Source organism: Nelumbo lutea, chromosome 4 (genome assembly GCF_056320005.1).
Source record: "Nelumbo lutea isolate HS-2025 chromosome 4, American lotus-T2T, whole genome shotgun sequence".
NCBI lineage: Eukaryota > Viridiplantae > Streptophyta > Magnoliopsida > Proteales > Nelumbonaceae > Nelumbo > Nelumbo lutea.
This window is the reverse complement of record NC_142687.1, coordinates 100,911,739-100,931,923: the sequence shown is the minus strand read 5'-3', so window position 1 is coordinate 100,931,923 and position 20,185 is coordinate 100,911,739. Positions and strand designations below refer to the sequence as shown.

The 20,185-nt window shown below is 36.6% G+C and overlaps 2 protein-coding genes and 1 long non-coding RNA gene across 6 annotated transcripts in view; 1 reads left to right on the top strand and 2 right to left on the bottom strand.

The window, feature by feature from the left end:
* Positions 1-2,021: 2,021 nt before the first annotated feature.
* Positions 2,022-5,348, top strand: SMB (NAC (No Apical Meristem) domain transcriptional regulator superfamily protein). Of its 4 annotated transcripts, none has more exons than XM_088985956.1 (5): positions 2,073-2,337; positions 3,219-3,415; positions 4,042-4,316; positions 4,522-4,623; positions 4,711-5,155. In XM_088985956.1, the coding sequence occupies exons 2-5, from the start codon at positions 3,241-3,243 to the stop codon at positions 5,029-5,031; spliced, it is 873 nt and encodes a 290-aa protein (XP_088842082.1). In that variant the 5' UTR covers positions 2,073-2,337; positions 3,219-3,240; the 3' UTR covers positions 5,032-5,155. The 4 variants fall into 4 exon arrangements, with proteins under 4 accessions (XP_088842080.1, XP_088842082.1, XP_088842081.1 ...); XM_088985955.1 differs by having other exon boundaries at positions 4,519-4,623; XM_088985954.1 differs by having other exon boundaries at positions 2,022-2,337; positions 4,522-5,348.
* Positions 5,349-7,727: 2,379 nt separating this feature from the next.
* On the bottom strand, positions 7,728-8,492 carry LOC148862214 (uncharacterized). Its single transcript, XR_016113126.1, has 2 exons — positions 8,309-8,492; positions 7,728-8,209 (listed from the first exon to the last, which is right to left on the bottom strand). It is a non-coding gene; the product is annotated as an uncharacterized LOC148862214 (long non-coding RNA).
* A 1,762-nt stretch (positions 8,493-10,254) lies between these two features.
* The window catches only part of LOC148862213 (26S proteasome regulatory subunit 6A homolog), a 39,145-nt gene continuing 29,214 nt past the window's right edge, over positions 10,255-20,185 (bottom strand). The window contains exons 8-10 of the mRNA XM_088985489.1: positions 11,646-11,765; positions 11,411-11,551; positions 10,255-10,524 (exon numbers count right to left, since the gene is read on the bottom strand). Of these exons, the coding sequence (XP_088841615.1) occupies positions 10,447-10,524; positions 11,411-11,551; positions 11,646-11,765 (339 nt within the window). The 3' untranslated portion in view covers positions 10,255-10,446. The remainder of the gene's footprint in view (positions 10,525-11,410; positions 11,552-11,645; positions 11,766-20,185) is intronic.

Sequence of the window (20,185 nt, the reverse complement as noted above, 5' to 3'; positions counted from 1 at the left end):
CAAAGTATCTGGTGTTTCCATTATGCTCTTCTTCTTCTTCTTCTTTTGTTCTAGCTTTCTTTTCAAAATTTTATAGGGGGTTGGATTAAGCAAGGTCTATCCTGTGAAAATAACAAAAATACAAAATACCCGATATTTAGCATATGCAATATGATACTACATTGTGATTTTTGAACCCTATTTTTAGAGGTAATTTTAATAAACTCATAAACCTATTATTTATACATATATACGTGTACAAGCATCCAAATCTGATCCGATTATTGATTGGACTCACACCATTCGAATGTGACCCATTTATATAAATGTCCCATCCAAGTCTGAGATAATTGAATCCAACTTCCAACCAGGTCACATCCTTTTAAGTACCATTCACAAGCCTAATTTAGGCCCTTTGAATTAGTCATTTTTCTCACCCACAAATGTTCACAGTCTAGTTTGGTCTTGTTTAGAGAAAATCTCATATCAAATTAAAAAATTATGATGTAAGAAATTTTCAGACCAAATCAAATGTTTTAGTATAGAAACCAAATTAGACCAAACTGTTTTATTAGTCTAATTTGGTTTCTAATGCGGTTTTAGCCATTCCATTAGATTTAAGCCAATTAGAAAGCCCACATGGTATTCAACTTAGAGGGAAGTTAATTAGGTTTTGTTTTATTTATTTTTTTGACTGGAGATTATATTTGTTTAATTGTTTTGTTTGATTAGGTGTTTAAAGGTTAATGAAGATGTTTCAAATTTTATTAGCTTTCACTCCCCCAAAACCAAACGCAGCCTAATAGATTGCGGTAGGGTAAATTCGTAAGAAATTTGTCTCAAGGTCTCACAAGTCACAATAATTTAACTGACATAGAAAAAGTAATTTTTAAGCCTATGTTTGGTTTGAAGGAAAAGGTAGGGAAACCAATACAAGGATTGTAAAGGTTTTCCTACTTTTCCCTTTCTTTCCCTACATTTTTCCTGCAAACCAAACATAGCCTAAATGATAAAAATGACCCTGACTGACTTTACATTTCAATATAACAAAAATACCCCTAATACATGCTGGTCATTTTTTCTCCCACCTCCAATTTGTTGATCAATTAACTCAAAAATTGTTTTTTACTTATTTTCAAAATTTATGCATAAAAAAAGGAAAACATGTTCTCTACATCCTAACAATATCTTGTACCAAAATCTAAGAGGGCATTCTTTTTTCAGATTTTCAGAGGGGTTAAAGTTGGTCAATGGGATTTTGGTTTCCATTGACCAAGAATTCCATATTCTTTTTTCAAATTTATGTGAGGATTAGGGAAAGCTTATTTTTCTGAGTATCACTTAGTAAGTGATACCCATTTCCTAGGTGGGTAAATAACTTTCCCACCTAGAGAGAAAGTTGCCAACACTTGAATTGGACAAAAATGTCTTTTTAATGATAGATTTTTATGGCCAAAATGATTATTATCTTATCTATATGAGAAATAAAAGAATATGGTTAAATGCACTTACCCCGATAAATATTTTCTAAGAAAAACTTACCCAAATAACTGTATTTACCCGCATAAATAACTTACTAAAAAATGAACAAGGACTAAATATTGAACTAGTTACTAAGATCTACATTAATAAGAACCGTCCATATATGTACCCCATGCTCATGTATTTTTTTTTAGAAAATAAACGAAGGGTAGAATAATAATTTTGGACATTTGGTTTGCCATGTCTCAAGGGAGTCATTGGAGGTATCCAAAAGTTGGGGAAGTTTTTACCATTAATGTCTCAGTGAAGTCAACAGAGTTTTTAGATAATTTTCATTTATCTAATATATATATATATAGTAGTAAATAAAGCATTACACATCCTGATCCTTTTGGGAAAACAAGACAAAATATTATTAGGTTAGAAGAATAGAAGCGGTGGGGAATGGAATAGAAGGTTTCATTCCTCTGGCTCTTGACTACATATGATTGAATATTGATAATAATAAAATCTTCAAATTAAAACCGATTATCATATAGCCCCATTTGACAGCTGTGCTTATTTTCTTCATTCTTATGGGGCGATTTCCTGGACAAGTACCCCGATTCAATGGACATTTCCTAATCTCACCGTAACCTATGCACCTCAAATTTCTTCTCTTTCTATTTTATTATTTTTCTTTCTTTCTGTTCCTCGTCCTCGGTATTAAGTTCATCGCATCATTTCTCTCTCTCTCTCTCTCTCTCTCTCTTAAAGGCTAAAGCCACTTCTTACGCTACAAGCGAAGGAATTGGCTACCTTGCTGTTTGTATTCCTGGGTCGTCTTTCTTCTGCGTTGCGTTGCGTTGCTGAGAAGAACGATTTCCTTATCCAGAGGTCTGTGTTTGTTATTCATCTCCATTTTACTCAAATTTTCTTGCTTTTTGGTATTACTGAACTTGATTTAGTAAGGGACAGGGATGAGAGTATGACGATATTAAATGGTGTACTTTTTTAAGGATACTAGCAGAGTTATATATCTTCTTCTTCTTCTTATTCGTCATTGGAGCTTAGGAATTTATCCTGTTAGCTCCTTTTCAGTTTTCTCAGCAAAATATAATGGCTCTTTTTTCTTTTTGGCTTCTTCTTGACTCTGTTTTCATAACGAAATGGAATCTGAAAACGAGAGCAATGGAATGCAGGGATCTTAATGAAGGTTCTACTAAATGATTTATTGGGATTCATTCCTCCTTTTCCTTTAGACGACTTTTCTTTTTTCCGTAAGGAGGGAATGTGCTTTTCTTTTTTACTCTTGTGGAAATGGTTTCCAGAACCGGAAGTCTCATTATCAGAGATGGTTCCTGAAGTTTCTGAACTCCGACTGGCATTATTACTTCATAGGGTCTGAACAAAAGACCAGAAGATTTTGTGGCGAAAAAAATGAAAAGTTAACCGAGAAGAAGAACATCTTTTGTTTTCATCTTGACCGGTGTTGATTTTCCTAGATCAGATCAGGTGTTGATTTTACTCAAGAAATTAATAGATAAAACACGATAAGAAAGGAAGATAACTGAGGAAAGATTAGGAGGTGAGCATTCAGTTACAGTTCTTTCTGGGTCTTCTTCTGCTTCTTCTACCTCTTTTTCTTCACAAACATTACCAGGCCAGATAGCGTGATACGTAGCCCTACTTAAATAGTTTACAAAAGCTTCCTGTTTTATTTAGTTTGTTTCAGATGTGTAACAGTACTGTATTCTTCACTCTCCTGTAATGTTCAGGGTAGCTGAAAGACAAGATAAGATGAGGATGATGCCAGCAAATGGACAAGTATCGGTTCCCCCAGGTTTCCGATTTCATCCAACGGATGAGGAACTTCTCTACTATTATCTGAGGAAGAAGGTTGCATACGAGGTCATAGACCTCGACGTTATCAGGGATGTCGATCTTAACAAGCTTGAACCCTGGGACCTCAAAGGTAATAGACAACTTCACCACTTCTTCCTTCTTCTTTACATTTAGGCTTGATAGCTATCTAAGCCCCTCAATCTATGATCTTTAGAGTGGAAACTAAATTTATTTTAATGTTTCCTTGGTTCATTTTGCTAATATTTGAGCAATCTAAGTTACTAACAGTCTACGTTAAAGGAGCGAATATCTGAAAGAATCTGAAACTTCACATGACAACATGGGTTATGTGGCTTTCTTTTCCATCTGTCGATGGTTCTGCACCCCATTTAAACGATTCAAAGAAAGTGAGACCCATTCTTTAAGTTTAGGATAACGTGGTTCCATGGGAAGAACGTACTTTTGTATGTTTGGTGAGACCCACTAAGCTCACCATTCCCAGCTTATATGTATACTGTAATTAATATTTGGCCTCATTACATACCACCAAAAGCAAGCTCAAATTTTGTTTGGCAGTGTTTTTAAAAGCAGTACTCTTACCAAGAGCTTTCAAAGTCCAAACAGCTTTTGGTAGTAGTTTATCCACATTAAGAGTACCTCCTTCAATTCCTAGAAGCAGCAAAACCCAAAACCGGTGCGGTGATAACAAATGGGACTCAACTTTATTTATTAATTTGCATGTTTGGTGGTATCCAGAAAAATGCAGAATTGGATCGGGCCCTCAGAATGAGTGGTACTTCTTCAGCCACAAGGACAAAAAGTATCCAACCGGAACTCGAACAAATCGGGCCACTACAGCTGGATTTTGGAAGGCCACCGGCAGGGACAAGGCCATTCACCTCAGCAATTCCAAGAGAATCGGTATGAGGAAGACCCTTGTTTTTTACACTGGACGAGCCCCTCATGGCCAAAAGACAGACTGGATCATGCATGAGTATCGCCTTGACGACGAGAATACAGAACTCCAGCAGGTATAGATATATATATATAAATATCCATCCAGCCTTAATTTCTTCATGAATCATGATCCAAATTAAATCATATCGTCGTCGTCTCCTCTATGCCAGTGTTCTAGAAAATTAATTATTGCATACAGAGAAACACTATAGGTTCTTCATTAAGTAGTGTTATTAGATTAATTACTTAATTTCTTTCTCCCATCTATCGGTTTAGCAGGAAGATGGGTGGGTTGTTTGTAGGGTATTCAAGAAGAAGAACCATCACAGAGGCTTCCAACCAGAAGCTACTCGGGAAGAAGAAAATTTCAATCACTTCAAGGCAAGTGGGTCTCTTCCATTGGATCCAAAACAAAATTTTCTAACCCAGTATGATTTTACCTTCGATGGCTCCATGCATCTTCCACAGTTGATGAGCCCAGAGTCAGCTGTTGCTCCATCTTTCTTTCCGCCTATTACGTTCAACACCACGGACATTGAGTGCTCTCACAACCTTATGAAGTTAACATCCAGCGGAGGTGGACTGCTTCAGCATGATCAGAGGATTAATGGAGATTGGTCTTTCTTGGACAAACTTCTGGCATCCCACTCCCATCAAAGTCTAGATCAGCTCTACCAGCAGAACAAATGCAGTTCTTCTTCGCAAGTTTTTGATGTGGGTACTTCGAGTCAGAAATTTCCATTCCAGTATCTTGGTTGTGAAACGGACATTCTGAAATTTTCCAAGTGAAATTGCTGGACGTCTATGTTTGACTAGATTTGCAATTCCCTATTAATCTAGAACTGTGGGTTTCAGTGTTAAATGTATATACATACTCGTCTCACGCACTATTAAGGGACATGATTGTTCTCTATATGGCTTTTGGTTGGACGCAGTTTGTTTGCTTTTTGCTGGTTGTTTGTTTCTTTTTTTTTTTTTTCCGTTTATCACCCTTCTTCATTTTCAATTTTAGGATATTTTTTGGTCTTCCCAAATCATCATATTATTTACCAGATGAATTTCATGTATCTAATTCTATCTTAAGAGAGTAGGCATTATTTGATCCATTTTGGTCCCTTCGTAAGGCTAATTGGACATTAATTCCGACTTGATAAGGACTCTAGTTTTCTTAGGATTCTTCAAGATAGTTAAAATGAGTCCATTACTCCATTTAAAAAAAAAGTGGGCAGCCCCTCTCGTTTTATCAAAAAAAAAGGGTCCATTTTAACTTTTTTTTTTGAGTTAAATGAATCTAAAGCTACTGATGCTTGTTTTTTTTTTTTTTTTTTTTTTTCTCACATCAATGAAACTAAACAAGGCCCTAAAAATTGACAAGCACCGCTACTACTCATTCTATCAGTTTTACTTCCTGAAGACGAGTCTGAAATCATTATTCTTCCCATACCATAGTCCTATCTTTGGAGTTCCTTTTATATATCTAAATATTCTCTTAATTGCCTCTAGATAGATTCTTCAAGTCTATCCACTAGTAGTGAATATTTGAATTCATATTTTAATAATCATGTGGTCTTATAAATAATACTAACAAGGACTAAGAGATGATTCAGCTGAATAAATCCATAACAAATAAAAGAAATGTTATTTTGTTTTCATAAAAAGATATATACAATATGTTAGTTGGAGCTAAGGGCATACACTATCTAACAAAAATGTCCATGTGTTTGTTTGGCTTACAGATATTATTCGAAATTCACCCTAACTTACTCGCCATCTCTATTAAAGTCACCACCACGACTTTTCAAAACCTCAAGAACCCCTTATCAATGAATTTTATTATCTAAAATTTATCTTCCACTAGATTTCTGCCATTAAAGATTGCTTAATAGATAGATGTTGTTCACATAACCAGACCACCCTAAATGGTCACCAGGACTTTTCAAAACCTCAAGATCCCATGATCAATGAATTTAATTGTCTAAAATTCTAAGGATTACTTAATAGATGTTGTTTACATAGTATAAGCATTTAAGTATTTTACATGACCAAACCATCCTAAACGGCCAATCAAATTTATCAAAATTTTTTATGACAAAACTACCCTTGACAAGAGCTTGGGCCCACACTAAGCCTACAAATTTTAAGGTTGGACTTGGACCTAATACTTCAAGCCTAACCTAGGCCCAGCCCAACCCACTTATATTTAAAAAATATTATATATATATATATATATATATGTATGTATATGTGTTCTTTTATGTTAAATGATATTATTATTAGTAGTAGTAGTAGTAGTAGTATCCTGTACTTTGGGCCCAGTGCCACTTTGGTCCCTGAACTTTAAAATGCAACAATTCAGTATCCAAAATTTCAAAACATGACAATCCAATAACTATTGTTAACTAGCTATTAATCAACCGTTAAGTGGCATTTGAAAAAGACACAAATGTCCTTTGAGTGTCATCTAATTTTCTTTATCAACCATCCAAACATTGACAAAAAATTAAAGTTTCAAATCCTTGCCTCTTCTATTCAAGAAAATTGGGATCACCAATATGCCCACTCAAACGTGACCCCAACTTCCTTGAATGGAAAAGGCAAATATTTGAGACTGTTAATTTTTTGTCAACATTTAGATGGTTGATAAAGAAAATTAAATAACACTTGAAGGACATTTATGTCTTTTTCAAATGCCACTTAATGATGGGTTAATATCTATTTAACGACAGGTACTGAATTGCCACGCTTTAAAAGTTTGGGTACTGAATTGTCGCATTTTAAAGTTCTGAGACCAAAGTGGCACTAAGCCCAAAATACCTACTTTCTTTTTTTACGCCAAATGACATGAGAATTAACTTGAGATGCTCAGTGTACAATCATTTAGGAAAGCTTGTCGCAAAAAGTCTAGAACATCGGACCAGGTAAATGTTGATGAAAGAAATAGTGCTTTTCTGGCCAAAAAGTGTGCCATAACGTTCCCGGATCTTTTAATGAACTGCACTGAACTATGGTGTATTTGGTTTAACAGAACCCTGCAATTGAACCTTGACACCCTGTATATGACGTTTCAATGGGTCAAACACTCAAAACTAATTGTATACTATGCATCAACACAATGCAGTATTTTGGGCGTTGCCTATTGTAAAGGTGAATGGTGAATGAACATCCCCAGATTATCTAATTGTTTTAATATGAATATTGTATAAGTCTGTAAATGGACTCTGAAACTCAAACCCAAGTTGGCATCTACCTGCTGCTGATTACCTCAGATTTGGATGTTAGAACTGACATCCAATTGATTATTGGATTTGATGCGCGTCTACCTTCTTCACAGTTCCAATTAAATTTCGAGTTTAATTCATATTAAGGGTTAATTATTTAAATATATCCTATGATTTCAAAACTACATAGACCATGTACTTTTCACTAACTACTTAAATATACCCTGTTAAAACACTTAAGCAAACATCAAGATCAATGAAAAAATTAAAAGAGAAAAACACTCTTAATTGTTCTTTAAATTTTCAAAACATGCACTTGAGTGTGAATAAATAAAATGAAGTTGATTCTTTTTCTTGACCTTTGGTTTAGTCCCCACTATTGATGCAAAGGACATTTCTTTCGATACATGGCAAAGTGTTTCCATTTGATAGATAATCAGGATTTTCATGAGAATCATCCTTCCCAAACTGCAACTTGGCCTCCCACCAATCCCCCCAAAACAACATTCCAGTTCTATTTATGATTCACATGTATAGTCGTTTAACGGGTCAGAGTGGTAAATATCAACAATAATCTCCCTGATCATAGAACCTTCCCCATCCCCAGAAAAAAAAAAAGAAGAAAAAAAAACACTAACAAAAAGAAGAAGACGCCATGATCACCATGAGCTACCTCCCCAAAAGCCAATACAAAGCCATCCACTTCCTCTGCACTCTCTTGGAAGCCTTGGCGTGTCTTTCCATGCAAACTGTCAGTTGTTTAAAAGCCACCGAAAGATTACATCCCAAAAAGACACGAGAAGCTTGATTCAAACTTATTTCAGAAAGCTAGAAATGGAGCTTCTCACCTTGTTTTTGTTTCATCTTCGGATGGAAAGAGGTATAAAAATATGTGCCTCCAACCAAATGGTATCTGAAATGCTAAGATTTTTATGTAAAAGCCCATTACGTCTTTTGGCTGTCAGATCTTCCAGAAGATCTTTCAAAAAGGACTTGCCAAATAGCACCCAAGTTAAGAACCTGACACTGTTTCTGGTAAGAGTACAAACACTCAACCAATGTAAATATGTAGCTCGGCTCAGTTTTGTGTAATTTTTGCATAAAAAATCAGCAGTTTTTTTTTTTTGCACTTTTTGGCAGTTTTATCCCAAAAATGAGAGCATGGTTTGTATCATGGTTTTTAAAAACGAACCGGTGACCAAACCGGTCAGAGGTCCGGTTACCAGTTCAAACGGTCCAACCATTTGACCCAAATGGTCGGCCCGTTCTGACAAAAAAATAAAAATTTTGAAAAAAAAAAATTAAAAATTGGAAAATGGTTCGAACGGTTAACCGGCCAGTTCAGCGGTTTGCTGACTAAAATCAATGGTTTTTCGGTTTTGGGGGAAAACGGAACCGGTCAGGTGACCGGTTCCCAGTTTTTCTGGTTCGACCATCCAGTCCAATCCGGTTTTGAAAACAGTGGTTTGTATCCAAAAATTAGGCAGACTACGGTTCATCCTTCTGTGATGTAAACAAATCAAATAGAACCCATACAGCTCACACCTTGTCATTGCTTTTGAACCCTCGCCATTCTCAGCAGTAAGATCCCACCTTCCCGATCTAACCATGGACCATGGCAATATGGAAGATCTCCGTGGTTTCCAGTAGCACCATCTTAGGTCAGGTTGCATTTTGTTTATGTACCAGTGTTTGAACAAAACCTATTTACCACGAAGGACAGGGGTTTTCTTCTTTTAGCAAGGTAACGAAAAGGTGGGAGGAGCTTCTGACTTATGTCAGGTTGCATTTTGTTTATGTACCAGTGTTTGAACAAAACCTATTTACCACGAAGGACGGGTTTTCTTCTTTTAGCAAGGTAACGAAAAGGTGGGAGGAGCTTCTGACTTATGGTTTCCTGCCGAACATTGGAAGACAAGAAATATTGCTACCGTCTCCACCCAAACCATAGCTAATTACGATTATCCTCCCTCAAACAGATTGCCACTGCTCCAATCTCTTAGGGCAGCGCACTCATGGAAAGTAGATCACAGTCACTGCAATCTTGAACCACGAGAATCACGTCTAAACAAATTATTTGAATTTTAGACGTTTCCTGAAGCCTAAACTCCTCCATCTATATCAAGTGGCAACAACATTAAATTAACACTTTAAGGCTTGGATATAAGAGAGAAGAAATACCCAACCCAACCTTCAAAGTTCAAATCCTTCTGTACTGTTGCCTTGTTGCTCTCTTCGGACTATGAAAAAACATTTGAAAGAACTGCCATGGTTAATCTAGACCTAGCAGAGTTGAGCAGCCTTTGGTACCCTCTCTGCAATCTTTGCTTGAGGAAAGGTCTTGAGGCTGCATATGGGACATCTTGAAAGATCAAGGTTTTCTATATATATGTATACACAATATAAAAATTAGGATATAACCAAGGATCAAAATTTCATCCCGATACACCCCTACAGGGGGTGTTTCGGGTCGGCAAGTGGTTCAGAGGGTAGACCGGCCTTAAACCAGCTCCTTTGAACCAGTTTCAAAGAAAAAAAAAAACACAAAAATAATACCGATACAGGCTGTGGACATTTTGAACCTTGGATACAACAGGGCAAAGATCACCCTAACCGAACAACCAAATTTCAAGTAAACCGAACCCAGAATCACGACTGGATAATGATTTCGAAAGGTTGAAAACACTGCCAATAGTGACAGAAACCAAGTCTCTATATCATAGTTGGGCTTAGTTTCAAGAGTTGATGGATAGTTTCTAGGGTAAAACCAAGATTATGATAAAATGTAGGGAGATTCAGATCCAAAGTTTTTTGGATAAATGTGTATGTAGCTGTTCATCATTTACCTCGAAAAAAAAAGAAAAAAATAAGGAAATCTAGATATCTCATAAGTCATTGTTCTTAAAACGCCTGTTTGTTAGATAGCTAGGACAGAAATTCACTTGCAATTTTTACATAATACAATAACAAATGACACAAGTCACAACTATGCATAATAATTTAAGCTTGCTTTCTTCTTAGCTTGTACCTGAATAATTCCCTCATTGAAGTCTTCGTGGGTCACCTAGATCATAACAAGACACCATCTTAGATCCACAGACGTTAAAATGTTTCCATATAACCCAAAAATAGCAATAATTGAAAATCAGTTGATGGAAGCAACGAAAGCAAAGATGATGACACGGATAATGGTGATATTAATTGGTTATGATGGTTTGTCTCAATCTGTGATGACATCTTAGCACCTAGCTTTGTCTCTTCCCGTTTATTTTTAATGAATTTTCTTTGTCTAGAAAAATCTTTTATCTAATATTGGTCTCGGCTATATCGGGGTCAGAGACGGGTACAGTCCTAAACTTTGGCATTTAACCTTTTGCACAAAGTAGCTGCTTCCAAAGACTCAAATCCACATTCTCACACTTGTTAGATAGAGATTTTACCATTTCACCAAATAATAAATTCTTTTCCTACAAAATAAAATTATTGTCTTATGAAATAATAGACATGAGCAAGGAAGGCACCACTACATTCCAATTCGACAGGAAATTCTAGATTGTCAATCAAGGTAACATTGCAAGGCATACATCCGGACCACCAGTCAGGTACAACAACGGAAGTAGGTTGTAGACCAACTCAATGGATCCCAAATGATAACACTAATACTTCAAACGGGTGATTAAGGTTGATTAGAAATTAAGAGACAACTGATGATAACAATGGCATACATCAATTAAAGATAAATAGCATTTTCTTTTTATGAATATGAAAAATAAATAACATTATATTAACATTGCTTGTGGGTTGTTACTTTAGGCTTGTTTCCTTAGAGATCAGAGGCAAAGTTCAGTGGCAGAATAAATTCAAAATGGTGCACATAGAAATCCAATAGTTATCCATTTATACCTCGAAGCAATTGAAATAGAAAACAGAAAGTGGAATAGGAAACAAACCTCTGTTGCATCTCGGCGGAGAGCAAGCATGCCAGCCTCTACACACACTGCTTTTAGTTGTGCCCCATTGAAGTCGTCTGTTGAACGAGCAAGCTCCTCAAAGTTCACATCTGGACGCACATTCATTTTTCTCGAGTGGATCTGTAATTCCAATCAAAAGAAAAATAACTAAATAACAACTAAAAGAAAGTATGTAGATCTGTAATTATTATCAAGAGCTAATAATTAGCTCAACCTGCATTATTCTGGCCCTCGCTTCTTCAGATGGATGAGGCAACTCAATTTTACGATCCAATCGACCGGAACGCATAAGTGCAGGATCAAGGATATCAGCTCGATTAGTTGCTGCTATAACCTGAGCATTGCTAGCAATTATTAATCATCATAAACAGCTTCACGAAGTTATTGATATCATGAAACTTTACACATTTGTAGAAAAGGATTAAACTAGTCGGACCAGATACTGACACTTTAAGAATGTTTTCAGAACATTCATGTTCAGGTTGATCAAAATAGTGTAGAAGAGACCTAAATATCAAACTAATCAGATTAAAGTCTTTCTTTTATCAATATCAGATTGAAGGCTTTGAACGAGGTTATTTTTGCCAGAATTCTATGAGACTTGAACTGTCAACATTTGGCCAAAGTCAAAGATTAGACCAACATGCCCAGCATCTCTAGTCACCAAATAATAATTTTGGTTCAACTTCATGTTAATCGGGTCATTAGCCTCAGTTATAAGAAAATAGGGTCAGTTTTGTCTTTTCCATCTGTTTCTTCAATAGAAGGGTATCTTGGGGAGCACAATTGGTTGATTCGAACATCAATTAATAGAGTCCAACAGCCAGGGGTAGTTTAGGTGGTTAATATTGATGTTTTGTAGTGTTTCAGGAGACTAAGAAGTTAGATAATAATGCTATTCACAATACTGATCAGGCCCTTTTTTTTTTGATAAATCTGATCGGGCCATTGTTCACTTATTCATATTGAAACACGACACTATTCATATCATTCATATTGAATTTGTTTTATGTTACATCAATAAAGTTAAATTTTCTTTTATTCTTCTCTCTAGTTGATTGCTAGAAAAGTAGCTATTGCTATTAAGGACAGATTTATCTTTTCTCTATATTCTTATATTGATTGCCATAAGTGATTTACTCTTTTCTCTTGAAGTTGTGTGCTGGTTCTTTCTTCTTTTCCTATAACAAAAATAAGGGTTCAGTCCCTATATTTTTTGAATTTTATTTTCCTTCTTCCTTTTCTTCTCATGAATATGTTGATTTTCTATACTTCAACATGAAATTTATACTTTTTTTATGAAAATCATGAATAATTATTAAAGAAATATGGTTATGGTACCTAGGGAACTGCCCTAGGATCTATGTTTTCAACATAAAATTCCATTGCCTAGGCGACACCTAGGCGACTAGGCGACAAGGCACCCCCCAGTCACCTAGCCTCGCCTTGGCGCCTTGAAAACTATGCTCCACATCAATAGTAACAATAAAGTAAACAAAAATATGATAGGTATAAGAACTTCATTTCTTGAGTCAAATTACAAATGATGCACCAAATGTTCAATGGGCATCCTCACTCCCAAAAATCATCAACCTCAGTACTATCCAGAGTCACTGAAGATCTGGTCTTGGTAAAATTACATCTTTCCCTCAAATCATCCCCATCACAGATAAATAAGGTGATTTTATAAACATTTACCATAGAATAAAATGATTTTACAAAATTTCCTTATTCTCTCCCTCCATACCTACAGTCAACAAATAGAAACACAACATGAAACTTCCCTGAATGTCTAAGAAGGGCCAAAGGCATTCTTCCATCTTACCCTCCCAAGTAAATGCTCTTCTAATGTTAGACACCAGAACACCTCTTATCTGTGTTCAAAAGCACTGCTTATTCAAACATTCATTTGCAAGTATATAAACAATATAATCTTGGACAAGTTCTGAAAGAATTTCACTCAAACCAAGTATCTTCTTGACTTTTTCCTGTAATCCCATCCTAATATAAACAATATAATCTTGGACAAAGTCTGCAAGAATTTCTCATCACAAACTCCTTGAAGACCCAGGACATAGGATGTTAACACCATGAGAATGAGTTCTCTCTCTCCTAGCACGTGGCTTGCCTCAATCCAAACGTGCAACTCATAAGAGAATATCAAGATAAATCTTAAGAGATACAATTGGAAAGTGTATCTTGGTAAAATGGCAAAACAGGTGATAAAGCCCAACCAACCAACAAAGGACAAAAATTTGAAAAATTGATTAGAGAGGTTTCCTCTCGAATCACAATAAATTAGATTGATGCGCTCAAATCGAATAGAGAGATTCTCTCAAATCAGCTTAGTGGTACTCATTTAAATGGTTGTAATAGCACCCAAATTGTTGTCAATTGAAGAAGCAAAATCATGGTTGGATGAATTACCTTTTGTGTGATCTCAATCCCTTGCCAAGTGGCATTTGGTCTCAACCACAACTCTTAGGAATTGAACCCACCTTTAAGGAGAGGACCACTTGGAAATTATGATTAAATAAAAGGAAATTATGGTTGGCCAAACATGGCTCCTTGCATTTGAATTCAAATCATTTAACTAGGTTCATCTAACAATGAAACGCTAAAAATAGAGGAGAAAACAATTACATTAGATGTTGCTCATGCTGGAACCTGTGGGGCTCATCAGTCTAGGCCTAAACTCCATGATCTGAAATATAAGAATGGGGTATTATTGGCCAACAATGGTAAATGACTCGAGGGAATATCTGCCAAGCATGTCAATTTCATGGAGACTTCATTCAACAACCTCTAGAGTCTCTGCACCCAATGGTTGCTTCATGGCCCTTTGATGCTTGGGAATTAGATGTTATTGGTCCACTCCAAAAGTCTCCAAGGGATATCTTTACATCCTTTCTGCCACTGATTATGTGGATTGAATCTATAGCACTCAAAGAAGTCAAGAAAGAGATGATCATGGAGTTCATTAGAAATTACATTATCTATCACTATGGCATCCCAAGTTATATTGTGACTGACAATGGGAATCCATTTCGCAACCATTTAATGAAACAATTTTGCAAGAACGACAAGTATTAAACAAAGGTGCTCCAATATGTACAATGTGGCTGCAAATGACTTGGTTGAGGCATTTAATAAACCCTTATGCAAAATTGTTGGATACAGTAGTCTCTAGAAGTAAAAGATGTTGGCATGAATGTATGGGCGAAGCAATGTGAGCCAATAATACTTCCTACCGTACAGCTACACAAGCAACCACATGTTGATTTATGGGGTCGAGATGGTGCTTCCACTTGAAGTACAAAATTTGCCACTACACATGGCAATCCAAGAAGGGCTTATAGACAATGAGAATGCAAGGCTTAGGCTCACAAAGCTCAATGGCCTGGACGAGAAAAGGTTAGAAGCACTACAATGCTTAGAGTGCTACCAAGCCCGAATGGCTCAAGCCTTTAATAAAAATGAGTAGGCCGATCATTCTATCACATCGCTCTGGGAAAAAGTTTGACCCCAAGTGAGATGGCTCACATAAGGTGCAAGAAGTCTACAACAATGGTGCTTACTCTTGATGGACTATGTCTTGAATCCATTAATGAGAAATACTTGAAAAGGTATTATCCGTGAAAATTTATGGCATTGCTCTCAAATATGAACCTAAACTATCTACCAACACTCTTATACAAGAGCGTAAACTACTTAGCATTGCTCCATGTGCCTATCTCTACTTGGCAGCTACCAATAACTGTCTGTGGAACCACCTTCTCTGGAACTGCAACTCTTTCACCTACAAAAAAGGTTAATGAAGAAACATACATCAAATAGATATAACCAAGTAATAATTTATAGGAAAAAAGGCGGTGTGTCCCTCTTGAAGGTAAATAATGTGATCCCTTAGGTTTAGTGACCAACATCTTCCTCCTCACAACTTTTATTGGGGTGGTTGTTGATGAAATCTTATTCAACTAGTAGCTTGTGGAGACAGTCATCCTCATGGCTGCCTCGTCATTGGCACTTAAAGAATTTAGGTGGTGACTCTACTTCGTCTTCTGATTGAACATGGTCATCTTTACCACGAGCATTTCTCATGACAAGATTGTTCTCTTGGACACCAGTGATCAACACAGTAAAAGCTTGTCTCATTACTAGTACAAACTTCGATGTTGAATTGTTGTAGAATCAACAAAACCTCAATATACCACCAACCTAAATAGGTGGTCGTAGTTGAACGTTGGGAGACCTCCAACCTTAGACTCGATGTCCTTTTTCAAGAGAGACCTCCAATGATAATAGGCTCGACTTGATGTCAGTTGGGAGATCAGATGTTGTCTGGTAGAATCCAAATTGGCAAGCAAACCGATGTGGACTATACAAGGTAGATTCTACCATGGAATTTGTCTTCCATGATAAGATGCTTGGACGCATGCTAATAAAAAACTCCAATTCTTTGAGAGAGAGAGAGATTTATGTCACACCTCTCCCTACCATCTGCAAATGAAGGTATGGTGACATCCAATTGCCGATGAAAATCCCAACAAGTCCTAACCTTATGACAATCTTCTTTACCAAAGTGTTCTAGTCACATATATGCCTTGCCAATACTGCAAAGGCCAATCATAAGAACAAATTGCTAGGAGTCAAACCTACAACAAACTTTATTAAAATGCAAGCCAACCCATGCATATAAGAAATGTGCTGGAAAACACATTGACCTGATCACTAACAAGAAAGATAGGTTAATGAGAGGCCATAGTAAATGGAAGCGTATGGGTGGGGCAAGACTAATAATGAACGACTTGGGCCATCTTTAAAGCTGCTTTAAATTCGTTGGGCATGACCAAATTCTTGATACATGAAGGAAGGAGAAAATGACATATCCACAATGATAAATACACAGAAATGTTTATCTTTCTATATAGGATCACACTCGAAGTCTAAGCGTTCAAAGGGTGTCTTCAAATTCTTCGTTCTACACAAATGGCTACAATCTTCTGGATCACTCAATAGTAAGGGAAGCCGTGACCGATCCTAGCTATGTCATGAACCCAAAAGGTGATTCAACTCTTGACAACAAGGGGGGGGGGGGGGGGGTTCAAGAACCCTTTCCAAGTCCATAAACCAAAATTCAAGCAATTCATCTTGGCTTACCTTTTCATTGTTACGCCTTCCTGACTCTTGACTAACCTTGGTAGCACTACCTCGATGCTTAATCACTCCCTCCATCAACTAAGCGTAAGCTTTGTAGAGATACAACTCTTTGAAAGATACATGTTGCCTTTCTCATCAACTCCTGTCAACCCCTCAACACATGGATTGACTTCATAAAATTCACCATAAATGGGGAGTATGATGATCCATTTAGATTCCACAAAGATATTCCAATCTCACCCGCTTTTGCAACAAAAGTGTTTGTGTGCCTACACCAAGACTCGCATCTCAATAGCTCTATTATAATCATAAGTAGATCTCAAAACAAAGGAATAAATCTCAGTCATCTCTAGCTCCATACAATACTCTCAAAGTACAATGCGGCCCTAATCCCCAAAACCGCTCATCCAACGAGTCTCACCACAAGGACACAAGCCAAAACACAACGAGTGAGGTTGTTAGCGATTTTTTGTGCAATAGTTGGAGTCAGCATAATGAATGCACAGAATTATGATGAGCACTGATACAATGGAAAATAGGCACCATCTTGAATTGTCTAGAATGCACTCCACATCAACAATAGAATCACTCAAATCTTCGAGCCACACTTTGGACCTATCATAGGGTCAAAAGCAATCAAAGCATAGTTCCCTTTTAAAAAGCAAAAACGAGATTGCTCACATTTCAAATTTGGGTGTTCTTCAACCCATGCTATGGGTCATCCTCTCTCAATAGATGTAGTAATTATCATTGGAGGACTCCTAAACAAGTCAATATATATAAGTAAATCATTACAACCCACTAAAAATAAATTAAACAAAAAAGAAAAAAAAGAGAGAAAAAGGCAATAGCATGCCAAATCTAGCATTGGTCATCCAGTTTCGTTCCACTGTAGAGAACTTCCCTGGTTACAAAGAGGCCTAACATGCCATGCTCTTGGGCATTACAGTCCCAATGCAAGCAAGGACCTACCCTCGTGGAATGTATGACTCTTTCTTGGAAAATATGACTTTTACATGTTTTAGTGTGAACATGTTCATGGTTCCAAAGCATTGCTCATCCAGTCTCCCTCACCTCTTACAAATCCATGGTTCCAAAAAGGAGGGTGCTCCTTTGAGCCTAACAGTGTTAGCTACATAAATTAATTGGCAGACTTGACTTCACTTATGGGAAATCGGTCCCATTAGTCAAGGAGAAGGCCTCATGAAGTTGAAGATAATAATAGTTGAATTAATGAGTTGCTTTGGTGGTTTTCCTGGTTGGGTAATGCCCATGTGCATGACCTGTTTCCACTGAAGACCACAACTAGAAGGTCTCTAAACACACCAACAGCCACAGGTTCAAGCTTTACGGCCCCAATGCAAGCAAGGACCTGCCCTCATTGAATATATGATAGCCACAGTTCTATATGTCCTTCACAAAAAACGAAAAAGAAAGAAAAAAAATGAAGCAAAAATTCTGAAGGGGCGAACATGTTTTCGTCCATCAATTACAAAGCCTAAGGTATGTCATTGGAAGAACAGCATTTGTGACATCATCATGATGTCTTCAGGCCAGAAAACCAATGTGGTGTTATTGGACAAAGTCTAAAGAAATAAATAAATAATAAACCTTTCTCCGTTCACTAGATGCATGAAGGGGAGTTCGACATCAACCTTGCCTTGAACTTTATGGCCTTGTTGCAAACAAGAGCCTGTCCTCGTGAGAAGTCAAGTGCTTGTGTCATTATTGTCCAGCAAACAAAAGAAGAAAAATAAATAAATAATAGAATAACTGGATAGTAGGAATCAATCAGCATCCTTGAAGACATTCTAGAAAGAAGAAGGCCTTACAACGGGTACTGATATGGCATAGTGATGGTACTTGGGATTTGGACTGAATTGAACACCAAGGGTATTTTTGCCATTTTATAATTTTTCTGTAGGGTCCAATAATAGGGCTTGATTGCCTAATTATAGTTTGCTTATGTTTAAAATCTCAAAGTCATTGCATAAGTAGGATTAGAGTTATTGAGTCTTCTTTGAATTGGAATAGGATATGACAGCTTAGTTTTAGTCCAACTAGGATTATTGAGTCTAACAATTTGACTCCTAAGACTACTATGAGTCTAACAATTTGATTCCTAGGATTATTATGAGTTTAGAGTCTATAAATATGTATGGACATTTTACACAAAAGGCAATGAAGTTTATTGAGTTTTCTTCAGCTTATGCTAGCTATGGTGAGTGATTCACAATGTTTTAAAAGCGCAAGGCACAAAAAATGCACAAGGGCCAATTTGCGCCTAAGGCACAAGGCACAAGGCAAGGCGCACGCCTTTTTGAAGCAAGGCGCAAAATTACAAAAAAAAATGCTAAAATAAAAAAATGGCAAAAATTTTAAAAATGCAAAAATTCAAAAATATTAAACATAATGTTAACAAAAAATATAAACTTAAATTTTAAAATAAATGTTTTAAAAAACCTATTATCTAAAATTAAAATACATAAACATAACATGTAAAGCATATTCAAATGAAAATTAAAAAATAAAAGCAAACATATAAAGCATTTTCAAGAATGTAAAACCCGCAATCTCTTTTTTTCCTCTATTGCATTACTTCAAGTAGCTAATGTGATGTAAAACATATTGCATTCTTGATTCTATGAGTCGCCTTTGTACCACGCCTTTCGATGCAAGCCCGAGCAAGTCCACATTAGGGTCTTAAATTCTTATTTCCCACATAAAAAATAATGATTTTATAATTTGAATCGCCTTTTAAGAAGATATTTTATTGGAATGAATGAATGAATATTAGCAAATAGGGGGGGTGGGGGTTCTCGGAGCTTCGGTGCCCAGCCGTTAGGCTCCAAAAAAAAGAAAAAAGTGCAAAAGTTTAAAAAGACGCACGCTTGGGCTGAGGCACAAGGCGCATCCCTAAAATGTGCCTCGCTTGTGCGCCTAGGCGCACCTTTTGAATCACTAGATTCACATGCCCTAGAGTGATTCTAGGCACCCTATGAGTGATTCCAAGTATTTTCTCTCTTCTTTCTCTCCCTATTTTCTCTCTTATTCCTTCAAGAAGCCATTACAGCCATCAACAGCCATAAAACATCTGATCAAGAAAACCACTCAACATTCTCCAAGGATTAGAACTGAGCTGGTCCTACATCACTGGACCTTTAAAGTACATGGTTGCACAAGAGCTAGTATCCTCCAAAATGCACAACTAGCAACAAGGACATCTAGTGGAAAAAAAGAAACCAAAAGCCAAGAATTTAAAATTGGGCATAGTGCTCTAAGCAAGGCAAGACAATCTCCACCACTCAATGGACATATATAGTCACCTTATACTCCCAAAATACCAATCGTGAAGGAAGGAAAGAAAAAAAAAAATAGGAAAGTTAAATTCCCCTTTAAGTCGGTGATGGCATTGCTAATTGCAATAACAGCCACCGACTTGGAGAGCATTTATTGGTATGAAAAAAAGGAAAAAGAGAAAGGAAGAGGGGCCAAGGAAATGTCTTGGGTGGATCCGATGTGAAGATTGGTTGTTGAATGGCAATGGTTTTACTAATGTATTGGGCCATATAGTGTATTGGGTAAGGCTTAAAG

What these genes read in the sequence shown, in the direction of transcription:
- SMB (XM_088985953.1), top strand. Translation starts at nt 3,241, where the DNA reads ATGAGGATGATGCCAGCAAATGGACAAGTATCGGTTCCCCCAGGTTTC. An exon ending in TGAACCCTGGGACCTCAAAG is followed by an intron (nt 3,416 to 4,041) that starts GTAATAGACAAC and finishes GGTGGTATCCAG; the next exon opens with AAAAATGCAGAATTGGATCG. An exon ending in AGAATACAGAACTCCAGCAG is followed by an intron (nt 4,317 to 4,518) that starts GTATAGATATAT and finishes CTATCGGTTTAG; the next exon opens with CAGGAAGATGGGTGGGTTGT.